General features: G+C 41.4%; 1 protein-coding gene across 1 annotated transcript; it reads left to right on the plus strand.

Annotated features, from left to right (window-relative positions):
* The first annotated feature begins 1,725 nt into the window (after positions 1–1,725).
* MAPRE1 (microtubule associated protein RP/EB family member 1) lies at positions 1,726–11,997 on the plus strand. The gene is made up of 7 exons (XM_062589315.1): positions 1,726–1,806; positions 2,537–2,660; positions 5,530–5,675; positions 6,868–7,072; positions 7,459–7,568; positions 8,257–8,409; positions 8,799–11,997. Exons 2-7 carry the CDS (start codon positions 2,540–2,542, stop codon positions 8,853–8,855), a joined length of 792 nt encoding a protein of 263 aa, XP_062445299.1. The 5' UTR covers positions 1,726–1,806; positions 2,537–2,539; the 3' UTR covers positions 8,856–11,997.
* The last annotated feature ends 3,602 nt before the right edge of the window (positions 11,998–15,599 follow it).

A 15,599-nucleotide genomic window follows, 5' to 3' on the forward strand; every position in this document is an offset into this window, starting at 1 on the left:
GTTTTCCACCTCCCACTCCCTCTTCCCACCCTCTGCTGGGGGAAGCTGCCTATCCCTATGTCTTCTCTTGGTCCAAACCAAGACTGTGCTCAGGAATTGGCAGGAAAGGAAACCCAGGAAATGTTTAAAGGCTTCTTTTCCTTAATTCTACCTGACAGTTATTCCTGAAAGTCTTGTGCTAAGGAGTTCCCAAATGACACACATTTGAGCAAGCCTTAATTTAGAAAAAGCTGGAGAGAAAGCCAAGTAATCTCCTTGGTCCCTGCTAGCATCTTCAGTTCTTTGCAGGCTGCTCAGGGACAAGTAGCAGCCCATCACCACCTCCCGTCATCTCGCTCCGTGACCCGCCCGGCTGATGCAGAGGACAGAGGGGGTCCGCTGTGCTGGCGGCTGGACCTGCATCTGAACCAAAACACTAATGCCTCAGCCTGGCATTTCCATCCCCCTTTCCCAGTCCTTGTAGCTGTGGGGAGCTCAGCATTCCCTAGGCATCGGCTGCGGGGGAAGGAGCTGCTGGTGGCAGTGCCTTTGGCTCCACTGCACCCGGAAACTACAGCAGCTCTCAACACCTTTCTAACTGATGACAATTTTATTTCTCAAAATTGGGTTAATACATAATCTCTACTCCATGGCATCTTTTTCACATCTTTTCCTTTCTGATCAAGAGAAAAAAATGACTTTGAGAAAGTAAACAAAACATAAAAGGAGCAATTGTCTTGGCATTAAGCTTATGTGATAAAGATTGTAGTAGAAGTGTTCCTTGAAATATTTTTCCATGTAAGAGCTACCTTTTATTATGTGTTTATAAAAATGTTGTAAGGAGAGTGTTTCAGAAATGCCTTTCTAATAATTTTTAAAGGCCTGTAACTCTCCCTGGTGCTATTTTTTTAGGGTAAGGATTTTGATGAAAGTTTTGTGGGTTTTTATACAATCTTTTACAAATCAAAGGAGTTTGTATTGTTAACAAATGTTTCATTTACTTTTTGTATTGGGAGCCCAGTACCAAAGTATAAAAAAACTTTAAAACTGTGCCTTGTCTAGAACAGTTTACTGATTTCCATATGGGAAAGAAAACAGATCCACATCTGGAGTTTACCATTTATCACTGTCTAATTAAAAATCAGTATTTCTGTATGACTAGACATTATTTGTTATTCTTGGGGGGGGGGGGGGGATTGACCAAGCAATTGCCGCCGGCCGGCCTGCTCCGCGCGCCTCGCCGCCTTGGCTGCCGGGCACGGCCGTTACCCTGGCCTGCAGCCCCGCCGCTAAAGCGGGTGTCACAGAGACCGAGGGAGCCCTTCTGCGCGGCAGCAGGAGCCCTGTCAGCACTGCGCGGACCGGGGGGGAAAGCCGAGGAAGAGCCTCGAAGCCCTGCGACTCGCCGGGCGCAGCCCGCTCAGCCGTTTAACGACATTTAACGGCTCTTAACGGCTACGCGGCGGCGCGACCCGCGCGCTGCCTCACGGCGCGCGGCGGATCCCGGCCGAGCAGCGCAGCGGCAGCTGGGGGGCGGAGCCTAGCCGGCGGGGCACGCGCGCGCTCGCATGGCGGAGCGCCCTCGGGGGCGGGGCCAAGAGCTCCCACCAATCCAGGCGGGGTGGGCGGAGCCTCGCCGCGGGAACGCAGCGGCTGTCACCGCCCCCTAGCAACGGCGAGGAGCTCGGCCCCGAGCCGCCGAGCGGCGCTCGCTAGAACCGCCGTGACGTAAGCGTGACGTGAGCGCGTAGCGTGCGAGTGACGTGGTCCCGGGCAGGCGGGCGGGGCCGGTTTGAACGCGGAGGAGACGGGCGTGAGCGGGGGCAGGTAACGGGCTGGGGGCGGCGGCGGCCGGCGGCGGCGGCGGCGGGCCTGGCCGGCGGCGGCGGGGGAGCGCCGGGCGGCAGGGGAGCGCCGGGCGGCGGCGGCGTGCTGGGCCGGCGCCCGGCGGAGCGCGGGGAGCCCGGCGTGAGGCCTGCAGGGCCGGGCCGGGCCCTGCCTGGGGCGCGCCCCTCCGCGGGGCCCGGGGCCGGCGGGAGGCAGGCGGCGCGGAGGGGGCCCGGCCCGGCCCCGCCCGCCGGGGCGCGTGCGGCCCTGCCCGCAGCAGCTGCCCGGGCTCTGCGGCGGGCGGCGGCTCCGCTTTGTGCCGCCGGGGCCGGGCGGCACCGGGCGCTCGGTGTCTCTCCACGGAGAGACACCGCAGTCTGCCGGCCAGCGTTTCTGCCTCGCTCGGCCGGCTGGGTAAGGAAGGTGAATAACTTGCCGCTGCTGTGATTCCTTTCGTCAAAGTTTCTATGTGAGTGATGGCTTAATGTTAATTTTCTTTCGAAAAACACTAAGCCATTGCCTTTACAGCTGTGATGAAATGAGGTCTGTTCAGCTGTTAGCGTCGGACAACTTCATTGTGGTTCTGTGAATCATCTCACGCTTGGCTGTTCTGTCATGAAGGTTCAAGAGGAAGTGCCTGTAACTTAACATGATGAACTTGCCTTAACAGAAGTGATGAACGTGGGATGTTACCACATGTGACACTTACCCCTTTGATTCTGTCTTTCAGAAAATGGCAGTTAATGTGTATTCTACTTCAGTGACTAGTGATAACTTGAGTCGACATGACATGCTTGCGTGGATCAATGAGTCTCTGCAGCTGACTCTGACAAAGATTGAACAGTTATGTTCAGGTAAGAGGACTAAAGACAAAAGAAATCCTAAATTTGATTTGTGCAATCTCTTTATAGAGATAAAGTTGTGCTGTGTAAACCATCTGTGCTGACCTGTAGCAATGTTATTGGCTAAACTGGTGTTAATGGATTCACAGTCAACTTAATCTAGCATTTTGCATTATAATTTGCTTGTGACTTGAGTTTTATTTAAATTATTCTTAACAATCTAAGCATAATGGAAAGGTGTATTTTTTCTTCTGATACTACAATATAAAAGAAATGGAGGTTAATGTGATAAATTCTTACAGGAAGGTGTTTTTCAAGGAAAATTAAGTACTTAGTTATGACAGTAGTGTGCAGATCTTCCAAGTGTGGTAACTAGCATAAACGAATGGTCTTATGGAAGAGAATAGAGTGCCTGAGAGATCTGAGAGGTGCCTAAAGATTCAGATGGGGCAGAAGGAGAGACATGAGGAAGATGCTGATAACTTTCTTGGTCTCACCTTCAGGACTTCATATCTCCTGATAATAAAGGAGCATCTCCATCTATGTCATTCCACGTCACTTTGGCTTGAGTTGAGTTTAGCAAGGCTGAATCTTGGCTAGACTTGTAAGCAGAAAAGGAGAAGTGGTTAAGGTACAGAAATAGTCACGTGTCACTCAGAGGAGTGTGCGTGTAGGGGAGGAGGGTTGTAGAAATGAAGGAAGAATAATAGTGTGTGGAGTAGGAGCTGAAAATGAAACCAAGGCTAAGAATATGGCTTGTGTAAGGATGATTTGGATAACTGCAACAGAAATAGAAAGGGATTTGGTGAAAAGTAGAAGTTCAACTCCTATGGTGAATTTGAGATAAGATGTTGCTCACACAAGGAGGGATGTGGGAGCTGCAGACAGAACAAAAGGGGGAAGAAGTTAAAAATGCATTTGGAACTGTCAGTACAGCCTGTGGCTGAGTCCGTGGAAGAAACATTCACAAGGATAACAGAGAAGTTGGGAACTTAGAACAGTACTTGTACTCTTCTGACAAGTACTTGTAGCAGCTTTTTGTCTAGAGAAATGACAGAGAAAGTTGGTAAGGATGAAGGAATTAAAGATCTAGAGTGACAGTGAAGTAAGAGAAATAATAGACATTATCTACTCGCAGACAGGCAGGTTGAAAATAAGAATAATTGCTTAGAAATGATGCAAGTCTCAAATGCTGTGGGGCTCAGGCTCTGAGAAGCGAGGACATTAATACTGACTGTGCAGCATCTCAGCTAACCTTTTTTCAGCAGAAGGCTGAGAGCTTACAATGTGGTATGTGCTGAATAATGTCCCTTTCCTGTGTCTGCAAAATACTCTGTGCCTCTGTGTGGATAGAGTGGCTTTCACAGTCATTTGAAAGCAAGCCTCCAAGGTTTCTTTGCTCCCTTTGGTAAGGGGAGTAGCAGCAGTAATTTCAGGCTGTGTAAATATATGAAAGAAGGTGTTATGCTGCTCTTTTTTAAATCATGCTTCTCTCTGATTGCCAGATAGTTTGCAAAACCCTGATCTCTGGAAGGCATCTATTTTTGAGTTGGCTGTTGGAGTTCTTCAGTAAGCGAACTGAAAGGCAGTGCAGATCAAAACCAAGATATTTTTTTCTTTACACCTGTAGAGAAGCAGAAATTTTCTGTTTATGACAGGTAAATAGCAGGAGTCCCAAACAGCCTGCAAATACCTTGATAGAAAGTGGACAGTATAAGACTTTCCATTACCTGGGGTTGACGTGAATAGACTAGCTGAGGCCAATATTGTAATGTATTAATTATTGGCCACTAGATCCCTCACAAAAGCCTGTTGTGTAACTGTTTTAGGTTCAGGCTCCCATTATTCTATGAGTACGCTTAACTTTTTGGTGTTTGTGGGGCAATTAGTGTTCAGAGTGTTGCACTGGTGTTTTCAATGGCATACGATTACATACTGCATACAATTACACTGCAAGCACCCGTATAGTTTTAAAAGTATCTTTTTAATAGGTTATGTATGTTCTACAAAGGCTAATTTTCTCTTCTGGGAGATGATTTTCTACTTTTTATTGATTTACTGAACCTTCTTTTATTCTAATTGTAGTGAGAGCTGAATTGATGTATACGAAGGATTTAAAATGGATAGGAAAGAACGCTAGCTTGTTGGAGTTTTTGGTTAAAACTTAGTTTAAATGTAACACAGCTTAATTTGCCTCCTTAACTTTGAGGGTGTCTTGAATTGTGGGTTGGTTCTGTCTGTATTAAGAAAATCATAATTTTATTAATTACTAAATATAATTATTTAAAATAACTGTAGTTCTGGTTTAGCTCTTAATATTCATAATACTAGATTATATATCTCTTAGAAGCACATTGGGTCTGTACTGATACCAATGAAGAAATGAAATCCAAATTACATGTTGGATTTGTATCTTGGACCTTTGGAGGCAGTATTGCCCTTCCTCATAAGGGCTCAAGTCATGAGACCAAAAGTTTGATCCTGTAGTCAGCTGAAGGTTATTTAAGGCCATACTGCACCAAAACAGAAGATTAAAGGCTCCTGATACCTTGCTTCTGTTTCCTTTAAGGAATCACATTGCTGAGAAATGAGTCAGGTCAGTTTACTGATCTGACTGAAAAGTAACTTCTGTGAGCTTAGTGAGCTGACTTGATTCATCCTAGGACTCATACTCTTTAGAGCTGAAGCCAGAAAGGTTGATAGAATGTGTGGCTGGGGACAATGGCAGAGAAAGAACACATTTTTTTGGTACTAGCTTGCAGTTAAGCAGGCTTCTGAACGGTAGGGTGGTAAGCCGAACCTCCAGTAAATGGTGTGTCAAGAAAACTTGTTCATGTTTTCACTTGAAATAAAATGGCACATGAACTTTTTCTTTTGGCAGGTGCTGCCTACTGTCAGTTCATGGACATGCTCTTCCCAGGTTCAGTAGCACTCAAGAAAGTGAAGTTTCAAGCAAAATTGGAGCATGAGTACATTCAAAACTTCAAGATTCTACAAGCAGGTTTTAAACGAATGGGTGTTGACAAAGTAAGCTGGTTTATAAGTGATTTTTCCTTGTTCTTAACATCAAAGCAGATGGAAGGTGTTATCAGTGCTTCCATCTCCAGATCTGAATAAATTTTGGAGCACAGCTTGCTTCTGGTTTGTATTAGGGTTCTTGCTGTTGTTGACTTGAGACAATATCTACTTTACTGTAGCTAAGGTTAAGCTTCCAGTTCTTAATTGTACGATCAATTTTTCCTTTTTAATGCTATATAAGAAACAGATTAATAAAGAAAATAATCTGAGATAAATTGTACTTAAGCCTCTTATTTGAACCAACTTTGTACCAGGTATGATCCCATAACCTGTTAGTATGGTAGTGTTAGTGACTTTAAGTTCCTCTTTATAAGCTTATTTAATTTTAAGATGATGAAAATGAGATCTCTGAAAATACTTGTTCAGATTAAATAATTGTGTTAATGGAAGGGTGATTTATCTAGGTAATAGTTACAGACCGCATATTTGATCAACATTAAGCAGTGTGATATTAAAACTTGGTTCTTTATTTATTGGAAGGTACCTCATTCTGTGGTTGCTAATGGCTTCAGCACACATTTAATCATGTTTTTACTTAGGGGAAGTACAGCTAACTTGAACAGTTTGTCCAGAGCTGGACAAACATGCTTTTAAATATTAAGTGACTGTATGATGGTAATGACTCTGCTCCTGCCAAACTTGATAGACTCTCAGCTGGTGGCCTACGGACAAGAAGTCACAATTTGCAGCATCCTTTTAATAATCTTTTTCAGCATCTCTAGAATGAAGAATATAACTGGAGCCTATGAAAAAAGCAACATTTAAATTTTGTAGCAGTTCTTTATGTTAGTAGTCTGTAAAAATTGATCCAGCAGTTCAGATTTATGAAAACTATTGCTGGATGAACTGGCTTCAAAAAGTACAGGAAGACATTTGGTGTTGAAACTTGGTGCAGCAGAAGCCTTACTGCGGAACTATTTAAAATTAGTTGGACACTCACAGTAAAACTATGACTTTTTTTTTAATTACAGTTATTAGGAAAATCTTACTATTCGAGATGCACTTAGTTTTAAGGAGGATCTTCTCTAGAATAGACTAAGAATTGCATTTGCATATCTCCTGAGTGCACTCTTGTTAAAACTTGCTATACATATAGGGAAAGATTCTTTACTGTTAATATAAGTTTTTACATTTTTTTCAGATAATTCCTGTGGACAAACTAGTGAAAGGAAAATTTCAGGACAACTTTGAATTTGTTCAGTGGTTCAAAAAATTTTTTGATGCAAACTATGATGGGAAGGAGTATGATCCTGTTGCTGCTCGACAAGGCCAAGAGACAGTAGCACCAAACCTTGTTGCTCCAGTTGTGAACAAACCCAAGAAAGCTCTCAGTTCTAGCAGTGCAGGTAGAGTAAATATTTAAAGGTTATTTAGATCATAAAAAAAAAAAAACTTCAAGAAAGCAAGACTGAGTCTCTGTTTAAATTCATTGCCTCAAAATTACAGTATTTTGCAGCTAATTTCAGAGATACTATTCTTAAATGCCAACTGAAACAGTAGTACTCAGTTATCTGGGAGTTAGAAATGACTATTTTCCCTAAAAGAAGAGATGGCAATAATTGGTGCCAACGTGTATTGAAGAAAATACCCATGTTGCGTGGAGTCGGGAGAAGGAACGTTTTATACAGAGAAATTTGAAGACAAGTTTCTGTGTGTCTGGAAGGGTGATGGTACTTTTAGAAGAGGGGAAAAAAATATTCTGAGAGGAGCTAATGATGATTTAATCTTACAGCCACGCAGAGGCCCATTGTTACACAGAGAACTGCAGCAACTCCAAAAGGTGGTACTGGAATGGTCAAAAAGGCTCCAGGAGATGATGAATCAGCAGGATTAATTGAGCAGGTGTGTTGACTGAAATGACCCTGTGTACTAGTCTGTGTATTATGGATTTCTGTGTGGGGTGGATTTATTTATTTATGTATAGAGCCAAATGACTTGGGCAGGGAGATACAAGAAAGAGATTGTAATGTAGTAAGCTCCTTTCAAGTCACTTAAACCAAAACCTTTATTATAGTGATTTCACTCTCCTGGTAGGAGTGAAACTCCTTATGCAGTACATTAGTACCCAGACATTTACATCTAGTATGTTCCATATTCCACATAGCATTGTTTTTATTTCCACAGCTGTGTTGCAGATATCACAGCATTCCAACTGAGCTATGAGCAGCTGCTGCTTCACTGCAATGCTGAATGCAGTATAACTAAAACTCCCATCGGCATGAGAGAATTGACTTGAAAGAGTGTGTTAGCAATCAAAACTGCAAGCTGTTGGCTTTTTACATGTCATGTAATAAGTCATTAGAATTTCCAGCGGATATTACGTGTTTTGGGCTGGATGTTTTGTTGTGGAAGTACATTGCAATTTGTGAAATGGTATCACTCCCTCCCCTCCCATCCCAAGTTTTGGTTATTTCTAAAGTGCTTTGCATATGAATACCCTCCTGAGAGCTTTGGGGATCTCACCTTATGGATAAATCAGTACCTTATTTTCTTCTTAGTCAAGAAATTACTGTTGATATCTTTTGAGCAGATCAACGTATTGAAACTCACTGTTGAAGATTTGGAGAAGGAGAGAGACTTCTACTTTGGCAAACTGAGAAACATTGAATTGATCTGCCAGGAGAATGAAGGGGAGAATGATCCAGTGTTGCAGCGGATTGTGGAAATTCTTTATGCCACAGATGTAAGTAATTTTGCAGAAATTGAATTACTCTTTTTTTTTCTTCCCATAACTGGAAGTTGGGCTGTTTTCTAGTGCTCCCTCCATTTCTACCTGTTTTTCTTCCTTTAGGTTTGTGGCTTAGTTTTTTCCTGTAATAAAGGAACAGATAACAATTCTATTCAGGCAGCAAACAAGTTTAGGCTTACATGAAGAGTATGTAACATGGATCAAAGATGAGAAAATAATTTCTGTAGTAATATATACTAACACTGTAAATGATAACTTGACAGTATTTCCTTTCCACTATCCTAAGTGAAAAATAAAAGGAAGTGTGAATACATCTCAAGAGTAGTCAGGAACTGGTTTGAGATCAGTTTTTCATTAAAGCCCTTGTTTTATCCCCCCTTCAGGAAGGCTTTGTGATACCTGACGAAGGAGCACCGCAGGAGGAACAAGAAGAGTATTAACAGACCACATACTGTACCAGCAGAGCAGCAACATCAGAATTCTTTGCCCCAGATCATGTGCTTAACTGTAAAATACTCCACTTTATTCTTAGAGGACTCGTTGGTTTCTTTTCATAAGCAAAAAGTACCTCTTCTTAAAGTGCACTTTGCAGAAGTTTCACTCTTTTTACAGTGGGTTTGAGTTAGGAGCTCTTTCTCACTTTGTAGCAGAGCAGTATTCACATCTAGTTGGTATATTTAGGGAGCAAGAGGCTGAATATTTGGAACTTGTTGCAGATTGGTTTGCTGGTAAAACACTGGTTTGTGGAAAGACTTTTTTTGTATCTAAGGTGGTGTGTAGTAGAGAAATTAAAGACTCTGACTCACAGAAAGATTGAGTTAATGTGAAATTGCAGCAGAGAAATTATAATTAAATGCCTTAAGAGTATTTAAAATATGCTTCCATATGCCAAATTGAAGTAATGTGACAGGAGATTTTATGTGCTTCATACCATGGTAGACACTTGTTTGACTCCATACACTGCTGTTTGAGAGGCCTTGCATGGCAGTCTTACTTTGTCAGCAAGTGCTCAAAAGGGGCTATTAAATCAAAATGCCATTCCTATGTAAAGCTGCTTATTAAATGATTAGTTCTCGATGAAATAGGCCTTACTGTTGCCTGTCACAAGATTAGAGGGAGTATGAACAGCTGAGACACATAAATTACCTTGAAAAGCGCTAAAGCCTTTTTCTTGGCATTGTGGCTAATGACTTTGCCAAAATGTACTGTGTTTTCTGTTAAAAAAAAAAAAAAAAAAAAAAAAAAAAAGGCCTCCAGTCTTATTGCCTGAAAATAATTTTTCTTCCTGACTCTTGTTTCTACTTGTCCTATTTCTGTTTATTTTCATTGGTGTATCTTCTAGTCTCTCACTGGTTCTTTTCTCTTCCCCATTCCAAGGAGTGCTGGTCAAATCAGATGGTTGTACCAGGATTCGCACTGTGCAACTATGTTGGAATGAAAGTGAATTGAGCACATGAGGATGAACTTTCTGTCTTTTTTTAAACCAGGGTGTATCTAATAATACTTGCCAGTTCAGTAATCTTCTGGGGTCAAAACTAAAAAGGTGCTGGCTAACAGAGCTATTATTATTGCAGAAAATACAGTACTGAGACTAACTTAAATATTAATATTTAAAAGTACTTTCTTTAACTGTCTTTTTTTTTTTTCCTTGCTATTATGCCCCTCATTATTTTTGTGTTTGGCAAGATCCTGCAAGACTTCTGATCCCTCTTCACTACTGAGATTGAACAGTCCTGTTGTGCTTGTATTCATTTGTTTCTGGTGGTAGCTTGTCCTAAAATGTGTGTAGGAGAGCATTTTATGGTAATTGTTGTGTAGTGCATGAATCTTTGTGAAATTCAGAGAAAAACCCAAATTCAGTGAATGCCAAAAAAATGCAAGTATCTAGCCATTGTTTAAAATTGCAGTGGTGCTATTTCTCTTGTGGCCTTTTAGACTTTTGTTGCCCTGAAACTCCATTTTACTGAGAAACCATATTTGACTTGGATTTTTCTTGACAGGGTTTTTCTATTTTAAGCAGTTTCTAAATAAAGTTCTGTATTTCAAGAGTGTCATGTCTACTGGAGTCTCTCATACTTTCAGATATGATCAGGCAAATCATAATAGTTTGTCTGAAGCTTGCAGGACCTGGAATATAAGCTTTTGTTCTCCAGTCTTAGTTACATTCAGTGCTAACTGGAGTAGCAATAATGTTGAAACTTTCCTTGGAGTAGGCTGGGAAAACATCACTTACTATTCATTCTTTCCCAAGCAGATGAAATGTGACTGTATTGTTGGCTTCTTCCTTCTAAAGGTGTAAGAATGGGGCTGGATAATAGGGGCACTGTCATGTGACTTTAAGTGGTGAAATGGCTAAAACAGTGGTTGTAAACAAGATGTTAGCTGTGGCATCTGTCACCAGTCTGTCTGAGCAGACTGACTCAACTTAGTTGTTTTGTTTCAGTTGGAGTATGTTTTGTAGATGAGTTAAATGTTACTTTTACAGATGTGTGCACTGACCAGCTGCTTCAGAGAAGTGCTTGTGTGATGTGTCTGACTTTGAAATTGGAAGCGTTCCCCAAAAGGCTTATCTATCATGATAGAAAATCCTAAGTGTTCTACAGATGCTTTATTATAAAGAATAGGCATTGCTGGCAGTGCCTACTGATATTGAAATGTTGGTGTTGGACTACAGAAGCACAGTCATAGAACAAGGTTTTTTGATGCACATAAAATCTTCTTTATCATTACTTGTTCGCTTTGAGATCAAAAGCATACTATTTTCAACTCCATTCTTCCACCATCTCAAAGCAAAAGATGGTAATAATGTGTGACTTAAGATGACTTTCATTCATCTTGAGACTTGATGGTTCAGTTGCACGTTGGAACATAGTTGCTTCAAGTCCTCCCACCTTCAAGATTGCATGTGTGGAACTGCAAAGTACCAAAATAATCAGATGGGTCAATTTTTGTTCTCTGCTACTAGAAGCAAGCAAATACACTTTAATGCTAAGAGAATGATGAGTCAGAAATTGTGCTGGTGCTCCGTGATCATGTGAGACTGTTCAGCATGTGGAGCTGTTGGATGTGTGTTATAAAACAAAATTGAAGCTGCAGTCTTGTAAGTGAAACGCTCTTAAGATTTCCAATCGCTTACATGCCTTCTGTACCACCAAGATGAGTTGTAAATAGAATGGACAGACTTGTATGGTCAGCTTACCAGTCTACATTGTGGATATCCAGGCATAGTCTTTTTTTGAAAGCAAGCAACCACAACAAACCCAACTCAAACCCATAAACTTAATGTAGCTACTCTGTTACACTGGTACAGTATATGCTGTTAAATGTTAAATGCTCACCTGCTGGAACAATTCAAATAGCACCAACTTTTCTTAGGCTCTTAGTTTTATCAGATATTTGAAAAGTGAACAGAATGGAAGAACCAAAAGCTCACCTCTCCTTTCTGTACCGACATGTCTGTCTTATAGGTGGGCTTGTGGATGTTTTTTAACTTTTATTGTTCAGTCTTTTCAAAATTCCTGGTTTGCAATGACGATTCTTACTGTAACTGTTAAAAGCCTTCAAATAAAGGCCAATAACTTACTCGCTCTTGTATCATATCAATATTTAATGTAACTGCTTAAGCACTTGGTGATCTTGTAGACAAGTGTCTATCTTCAAGAACAAGTGTGTCCTTGATTATTATTATTTATTTTTTCTCTTTTTCTCCTCTTTGACAACATCCTTCTATAGGTAAGGCTGGGACCTACTTCTCACAGGGGATAGATTTTTAGCAAGTTAGTATGAAAACTTAATGAGGTTTTCAGGCTGTATCAGTAACACACAGATTATTCTTAATTTATATAATAGTGCAAGAAATACAGGGAATGATATAGGGACCTAACAGGGTTAATGGGATAACTTACACACTTAGAACTTTAAATCAAGGATAGTAGCTTTTTGGCAAAACAGGTTGAGATGGAAAAGGAATAATATTGCTTCATATTTGAGCCTTAAGTCAAGTATATCCCTTTCAGAGTTGTGGAAATGTAAAACTGTATAAAAGGATTTAAGGTGGAAAAAGAATGAGTACTCTGGTGCAAAATTCCAGCATAGTAGATCAGGAACTCGGTGGTGTTTGCTGGTTGGAATCTTGTGAACACCTGGAAAAATCTACCAAACTATAGGACTTTATTATTACAGGGATGCAAGCTCCCCAGGTACCTGTGGACTGTTAGCAGGAGGGCTGAAGAATTTACCGATCCTTTGGTGCAGAAAGCAGAGAAAGCGACAAGACAAAGACATTGCAGATCCAATTCTGGTTAACTGGAATACAAAAGAGCAAGCAACTTGGATGACAGTATGGAATACTGAAGCTGACGATCCTTGGAGGGAACAAAAATACAAACCATGGTTTTGCAGAAGGGAGGCTTCAAACTTGGTTGGTAAGTAAGATCTGGGGCGAGGTTTTGGAATTGTTGCTGTCAGTTCCTAGCAGAAATTGATACTAAGTCCATTAACTATCCAAATGTGGAGGAGTTAATTAGAGAAATTAGAGAAGGTTGCAGTCATAAAGGAGCAGGATAAATGGACAGGGACAAAACTGAGCATGATATGAAATACTTGACAAATAGAACTTGAAAGAAATCTAATTTGAGAACTTTAAGGAAAGGAAGCAAAAGTGCAGTATTTTATGCTTAAAGAGGAATAATAAGTGCACAAGTACAGCACAGTGAATATGTGATTACATAGCAGTTCTGCAGAAAAGCTAGGGTTTTAATACAGGCAATGTGAGTCTAAAGAGATGGAAAACAAATGGGTTGTCTTTTTTGGGTAATACCTGTTAAACTGAAGGATCAGACTATCTGAAAGAAACAGCATTTTTGCTGAAGCTCTGCATCCTTATACAATCATTAAGACAGAAATCTGTATCTTCCAAGAAAGTGCCTTTTCTTTTCCTCTTTTTCCTTAACAGAGCAGAAACAAGTTAAACTTGGCCCTTGAAATTTCCGAAGACTAAGGAAAGTCTAGAGAGCGCAATTCCAGCCTTGTATCATAAGAGAGGACTAACTGAGAAACACTTTTTTCCTCCCTGCCCTGAAGGCATATTTCAAAGCTCTGTAGAGACAAAGGTCACTTTCTTTAAAACTATCTCTTCTCCCTTACTCACCAAGGCTGGCTAGCTTTTCAATAACAACCTAATTAACGCCCCCTGCCCCCCCAAAAAAGTGTGTGTGTATATATATGCATACATATATACACATTTATATATAAATAATTGTGGCTGATGTCACAGAACTATAAAAAAACCAGGAACTGGTGTGGTTTCTGTTTCTAAGTCTGCGAGAGATGTTTCGCAGACATCTTCCTCTCGAAAGTAATTTTGTAAAATGGTTGTCTGTTAATCTTCTGATAGTGCTCTGGTTTTGTCCCCAGGGAATCCATAAGAATGAGCAGGCATTTGGGAGGTTTTAAATCTCATGAGAATGTGTGGATATAAATCTCCTCTTAAAACTCTTTAGATTGGTATTTATGAAATGATGAACAAATGAGGCTAAAATGGGGGAAGGGGACAGTGGAGATGGGTCCATTTTCAAAACCTGAATACAAAGCCATATTTCATCTTGGCATTCCCCTCAAAGAGGGGTTTGAGGAAAAAGGAAGAAAATGGAGCGACAGTTCTGTGATAGTGGCCATGAGGACTAGAGTGAAACTCCACAGCAGCCTTGCATAAAGGTAGAGTAGGGTGAAGAGCTGGATCAGGAACCCTGGGAGCTCTTTCCCTGGGACCTCAGAGGACCTCCTGCGTCTAACTATCATTACATGGGAAAGTGCTTTTACAGAACAGCTGAAGAGGAACTCCTTTATCCATCAGGACCCTCTGGGGCAGGATTAATAAAATCCTTGATAAATTGGTCAAGAGAATGACAAGAAGGAGGAATCTCCCCTGAAGTCCTTTTATTGTTCAAAACCTGTGGAATGGTGATTTAACAGACTTCACTCGTGACTTCAGGTTCCCAGTGGATACACAAGGGAAGTAGGGACAGGAGAAACCTGCATTGCTGCAATGGTGAGTAGCCCCACAAGAGTCTCATGGTTTTCCAGAAGCAACAACTGTTTTACCCTGGCGTGGTTAGCGCTGAGAAAGAAGACACAGAGAGGAAGATAGCTCCTTTTTTTTTTTTTTTTTTTTTTTTTTTTTTTTTTTTTTTTTCCCTCTTCAGAGAAGGATCTATTTTCTGAATCTGCCTGGAAATCTCAATCATAGAAGATCCTTATTAGATATGTGGGTGGATGTCCAAGTGCTTAGGAGCTTTCAGTTTCCCCATGTGTAACAGGGGAATGAAAGATCACTTTCATTCCTGCTGCAGTTTTATTATGGCTTGTTCGAGTCACGTGCGCCTGGAAGGCTGAGTGTGTGGGTGACGAGCATGCGTTGTGCTCTGTACTGCCACGGCTGCCCTGGCAGTCTTGTCTGCACTTGCTAATCTTAAGCTAGTTTGGATGTGAACTGTGGTCAAGGCATTGTCATGGCAAACATGTTCATAGGGTTATTTCTGCTGGTTTAAGCTCTCAGGGTAGACCTGGTCTGCTCTTGTTTAATGACTTGTGTCTTCAAAAGCAGCGTGAGGTAAATGAGTGCCATGATGTAGATGAATAGAGTGCAAAAGTCTGCATCCTTTAGCTCTGTTGAAACATAGTTTGGATGTCATAGTCAGTGAAACAGCTACAATGGGTCCCCTTTTCAAAGAAACAAAACATCCCCCCCCCCCAAACGCTTACATTATTTTTTTTATGGAAGATCAGTAGTTACAAGCTTACATTAATATATTGAAATCAGTAGATATTGTGCACCCTGGCAACCAAATCTCCAGGAGGGGGGATGTTCTCGGAGCCATTGCAGATGAGAGAGAGAGAAAGTTTTCTCATGCACTTGAAGCAGTGATCTTTGATCAGAATTATTTTGTGTGCAATTATCCCTATTTTTGAGGCTGTGCTCAGAGCAGGACACATCCATGCTTATATAATGCTTCTGCAGGGAATATCTTGTTTTCAGCACTGAGCAAAATACTCTGAGGGCTCTGCTGGTTTCACCCTGTTGCTCTCTGGGCAAATGAGCCGCAAAATGCTGCAGCATTTCAGCCGCTCCGGAGAGGCGACAGCGTCAGCTATGTCCCCTGCGTCCACTGGGGTTTGATGCCCTC

Source organism: Rhea pennata, chromosome 16 (assembly GCF_028389875.1).
Source record: "Rhea pennata isolate bPtePen1 chromosome 16, bPtePen1.pri, whole genome shotgun sequence".
NCBI classification, from domain to species: Eukaryota; Metazoa; Chordata; class Aves; order Rheiformes; family Rheidae; genus Rhea; species Rhea pennata.

Excerpts from the sequence above, each read along its gene's own strand:
- MAPRE1 (XM_062589315.1), top strand. The coding sequence starts at position 2,540 with ATGGCAGTTAATGTGTATTCTACTTCAGTGACTAGTGATAACTTGAGT. Across the intron at positions 2,661-5,529 it reads GATTGAACAGTTATGTTCAG|GTGCTGCCTACTGTCAGTTC; the intron begins GTAAGAGGACTA and ends TTCTTTTGGCAG. Across the intron at positions 7,569-8,256 it reads CAGCAGGATTAATTGAGCAG|ATCAACGTATTGAAACTCAC; the intron begins GTGTGTTGACTG and ends TCTTTTGAGCAG.